The following is a 5,125-nucleotide window of genomic DNA, read 5'->3' on the forward strand; positions in this document are numbered from 1 at the left end:
TTACTAAGGGTTGTGATTCATACGAAGATACCGTTAAATAATGGATATTGTCAGTTATAGAACGATTATATATGCTACGTTTATTAACTATACATCTGTTATTTCGGTGCATAATTGTATCTAAGGTTTTTTATATGATGTAAATGGCGTGTTTTTTTTATATTTTCTAATACAACATCTGCAGGCACAAAAATCAATATAATAATGGATCTTGAAATAGATGATGGTCTCTTCCATACCATATAATATTCACCTCTTTTTGAGGAAATATTTGTTTAATAACACTTGAAACTTTAAGCGTTTGTTTTAAAACAATAACTTCATAGGAAATGGTTCATAGTGCTGTGATTAGAATTAAAAATAAATATTAACATGATTAAGTACTGACTTAAATTAAATGTTTGCATATTTGATTTCCCCGTAGTTAATGTGTGTTGCATTTCACAATGCCTGTAATAATATTCACATTTTCCGTTATTATATCTGCAGGATATGCACAATTTGTTACTGAAGGTAAGTTCTGGCAACTCCCACCTTTTAAAAATATATAAAGATATATACTAGCATGTATGTCAATTAAGTTCGTGAAGCTAAATTATGAAATGCTACACACATATACACTTCGGCATTTGTCTTTGTATTTGTCTTATACATTCAAATGATTATCAGTTTTCCATGGAATTAGACACAGAACCAGAACAATACTATTTGTTTAAAAAAAACAGATTTGTTCAATCATTCATAACATTGGATGAAAATATATTTGAACGAATCAAATTGAAACCGACTATACCTATATTTTATGCAATGTAAAGAAAAGATAACAAAGGAAACAACAACAACCAAAAAGAAGAGAACACGATAGTAAATATATCCAAGATTGCAATAACAAACAAACGAACAACAGTTCCCCCACAATACACAGAGTAAGTTCGGACAACTCCCTCCTTTTAAAATATGTAAAGATATATGCTAGCACGTATGTCAATTAAGTTCGTAAAGCTAAATAACAAACTGTTACATGTATTTTACTCACGGAACTTGTCATTGCATTTGTCTTATGTATTAAAATGATAATCTTTCTTTCAAGGACTTCGAAACAATTAAACTTTAAAAAAGAAATTAGAATATTACATTCATTCATCACATCGAATAAAAATATATTTGAACGAATCATATTGAAACCAATTTTAATAATAACCGAAAGTAACAAGAAGAAAAAACAACATACCTTTACCTCAATTCTCAATTGATAAATATATAAATCATTACACAATACATGCATAGTTTCATTTTTCAAAAAGAGGATTGTACATGGATTTTCCCATTATTTTTGCTAATTACTTTCAATTAAATGTAGCGCTTAACGATTAAAAACAAATAAAAATCATTGACTTTTTCAAGTGTGAAGAGCCTTTCATGGCCGATTGCTTAAACATGTGAAAATGTAAGTTTGTAAAGTTTTCACCGCAACATTTTTCTATCAAAAGACATCATAATGCTGTGCACAACATCTTTTTGTTGAGTTTAATTGACCAATGCTTCAACACTGAGCCGATATTGCGATAAGGGCGTAGTATGCTTCTCGAGAAATGCTACCGAATCATGATAGTCCACTCAATATTGACACCGATGGACGACTGTAAATACTAATGTTTATGCTAACGCGTCGCAAATAAACCTCATTTGTGTTCCATTGTGTTCCAAAAGTCACCAATGGATGCCATCGAATCCTAGAATAAAATGCAGTTATCGCCTACAGATGACACACGTAATGATTTTAACTATTCAGTTGTCAATTTCACATTTTTCTGATCGTAAGATATCCTTCGTCTAATCTTAGCTGTACCCTATTCCGATTGTACTTTTTTAATGAATGTGGGGTTCGGATTTCGGATGATGTATCAAATCCAAAAAGGCTTATTCTGTAAACACGTTTGGTCTCGTTCCTTTGTTGAATTGTGCAAAATGAACATTGTTAAACTACTGTCATCAAATTTATAAAAAACAAACACAAGGCGTCCAACTCTCTGTCTTAATGCAATAGACAGGGACTTGTTAAAAAACTTTAAATGATACATAGTCTTTACATATTGTGAGCTATATTAATTGCAACAACGCACTTGTGTGACTCGATTCCGTTGATAATGTTCTTAATATACAAAAGCATTGCATTTTTGATGTTTTTGTCTGAGCTTATATAAGATTCATATGAGGGAAAACAAGTAAAACTGCGAGCGTCTGCTCACTGGTGATACCTCTCTGCAACTGGATAATTTTAATAGTGTAAAAATATGTAAGTGTTCGGTAAGCAGAAAGTTGTTGAATGCTAAATCTGACGACGCATCACCCAATAAAGCTGACTTATATAAGCCCCGAAACCATTTTTCGGAATTCCTTATAATGTAGTTCTAAAAGAGGTAAAACAATATACTCCTATTTTTTCAAAGCTGGAGTATGATAAATATTAGAAAATAAGTTGACATTGCCTATGTCTCAAGTGACGAGGAATACCTACCGCGATGGTTTAATTTTCAGATCGTTTTGCTTTCAGGAAACAATCAGACAGATCAAGTTCATCGTCGAATCGGAGATGAAACAATACTGTATTGTCCTAGGAGTGCAGATGATTCTTCATTGACGTGGCTCGGACCACCTAATCTTATTCCATATACTGATGGTAAACAAATAAATAATGATCTAAGGAAAAGTGATCGATTAGAAATTACCGGAAATCATTCAGAGGGAGAATTCAATCTACAAATTGTTAATATTACAATTGAAGACGAAGGGCTATACAGGTGTAGTGTTATTGTAAATGGATCTCCTCGTGAATATGATACAGAATTAAAAATAGAAAGTAAGATATTATTACAAATGTTTAGACTGCTTTGCTTATTTCAACCTCTAACAAATGTGTTATAAAACAAGGAAAATAACCTAGTTTGTAAATTTACAGAATCCACAAGTTTCTCATTCCTGCTGCGAAACTTAATATTTTCAAAAAATGGAATTTTGAAGTCAGTAAAAAACTTTATTTTACGTGGGTTGGAATATTTTTGTAAAGTAATATTGTTTTATTCAAAGATTTTTTTTCATATTAACAACATTTTCTGCATTGATAATACAAATATCAGAATTAATTGAAAGTAAGAATAGCATACATTTTGAATTAATGTTCTTGCAAAAATAATAACAAAATTAATTCAGATTACCTTAAGGCGCTGTTCATTAATCAGGATAATTAAAACAAACACATAAAACATAAACTGTGTCAGATTACAATACTTAACTAAGAAATACAACAAAAATACCCACGATAAAAAAAGGTCAATACTAAGACAACACAACATTTTTTACAATAAAATCATGTTTCATTTTTTTCAGGATTGCCTACAGATCTGACTATAATCAATATGTCAAACGCACACCAACTATTTGGTATTGAACACACTGAGTTAATTTTAACTTGTTCAGTCAGAAGGGGAAATCCTGTTGAAATATTACAATGGACGCGGAACGGCATCAACATTCAGAACCAAAATGTGTCATTATTATTTTCAAAAGATAACGTTTCAGAAATATCAATCCTTCAGTATTCATTTGTACTCTCCAGGGAACACCAGCAGGATAAATTCACATGCTCAGCAGAAAGTTCAATTACCAAGGAACCACTCTCCAAAACAGTGAACATTAATGTGTATTGTACGTAAACGTATCATGTGTATTGTTTAAAGTGTTAAAAAGTAGGCAACCTAAATATATATTCATTATAATTTTTTTTAACGGAGTCAATGACTATATGATTTCGTAAGATTTTCATAATTAGCAAACATATTATCATTGAAAAGGAAAATGATGTGTACTATTAAATAAGTTAAGTCAATCACTTTAACGCATGTTATACAATAAACTTGGCAGAGGAAGGGTGTAAATGTACAATATTCACGTGGTATATTGCATGTAATTGTTATCATGTTACTTGCCATTCTCATGCAAAACATACAAGGTATATTGGTGTGTTCTTTGGTGTCTCAGGGTTCAACATATGGCAATATATTTATGTAGTTATTTGAACGTTTGTTACAACAGTAAAATTATTTGTCAAACATTTTTTACTATACACTTTCAGTTCGAATAAAGTACATTTTGTTAAACTATTACATCATTTCAAATTCATACTAGTATCCTTTCTTTTTTTTAAAGATAAACCTGCTATTGTAGCTGAATTGTATCCCTCTAATGAGGTGACAGAAGGCTCGGATATCTCAATGCAATGTAATGCTGATGCTAATCCTGAAGTACAGAAATACACATGGCAAAAGTATGACCATGTGGTTGCAATTGTTTCTGTTTATAATATAACAAAAATAGATCGATCACAAGCTGGGGAATACACATGTTCTGGATATAATGATCTTGGTGACAGTTCACACAAAATCAACATATCAGTACTTTGTAAGTATAACAATCTTACATATTTTCTTATGTTCATGATAAAACACAACACTACGACTGAAAAAAACTTACATGTATTCAGGTATAATACGAATTTCAGTTAATGCCTGAGTTGCGTCAGTATACATCAATTCTTTAACAGTTCGTTGCCATTTTGTCGATTGTTAAATTACAGAATGAAAGTCATCACTGTTTTGTTGTAACTATTTTGAACATGAAGGTTGTCAACAAAGCTGCTGAATCTTCCTATAATTCCGACTTACCTAAAATTCTCTAGATTTATGCTATAGTTTATGTTGTCATTTTGTTCGTGTGTTGCGACCTTGGTTGTTTGTTCGTCTTCCATTTTATTTACAAATACGTTATCACTAATTTTCTCAACTTTCTCTGTGATATGCTTAGATTAGTAATCATGGCAATACTCATGTAAAAAAGCCTACAATTTTAAATGTGTGCAGCGGATACAGTGTTTATTTGAATGTATAATCAAATGGGTTTTTTCAACTTCAAAAGGTGTTATGCTAACTTTCATAACAGTTCAACAATGCTTTGTTAAAAGAATCCGAGAAAAAAGTTCATTTCATTCGACGCAAATTTGTTTGACCAGAAACAGAAACAAAGTTATTTTGAAAATTCTTATTCTGTAGGTGATATGAAAAAAGTCTAA

General features: G+C 31.0%; 1 protein-coding gene across 1 annotated transcript; it reads left to right on the forward strand.

Moving 5' to 3' along the window:
* The first annotated feature begins 408 nt into the window (after positions 1-408).
* Positions 409-5,125, forward strand: LOC134699816 (CD166 antigen homolog). The gene is made up of 5 exons (XM_063561230.1): positions 409-513; positions 2,555-2,860; positions 3,388-3,705; positions 4,207-4,458; positions 5,106-5,125. The coding sequence occupies exons 1-5, from the start codon at positions 447-449 to the stop codon at positions 5,123-5,125; spliced, it is 963 nt and encodes a 320-aa protein (XP_063417300.1). The 5' UTR covers positions 409-446.

The sequence above is a fragment of the Mytilus trossulus genome, unplaced genomic scaffold (assembly GCF_036588685.1).
Source record: "Mytilus trossulus isolate FHL-02 unplaced genomic scaffold, PNRI_Mtr1.1.1.hap1 h1tg000085l___fragment_1__unscaffolded, whole genome shotgun sequence".
Classification (NCBI taxonomy): Eukaryota; Metazoa; Mollusca; class Bivalvia; order Mytilida; family Mytilidae; genus Mytilus; species Mytilus trossulus.

Coding starts and splice junctions, on each gene's coding strand:
- LOC134699816 (XM_063561230.1), top strand. CDS start 447: ATGCCTGTAATAATATTCACATTTTCCGTTATTATATCTGCAGGATAT. Junction 3,706..4,206: donor AGTGAACATTAATGTGTATT/GTACGTAAACGT, acceptor TTTTTTTTAAAG/ATAAACCTGCTATTGTAGCT. Junction 4,459..5,105: donor AATCAACATATCAGTACTTT/GTAAGTATAACA, acceptor CTTATTCTGTAG/GTGATATGAAAAAAGTCTAA.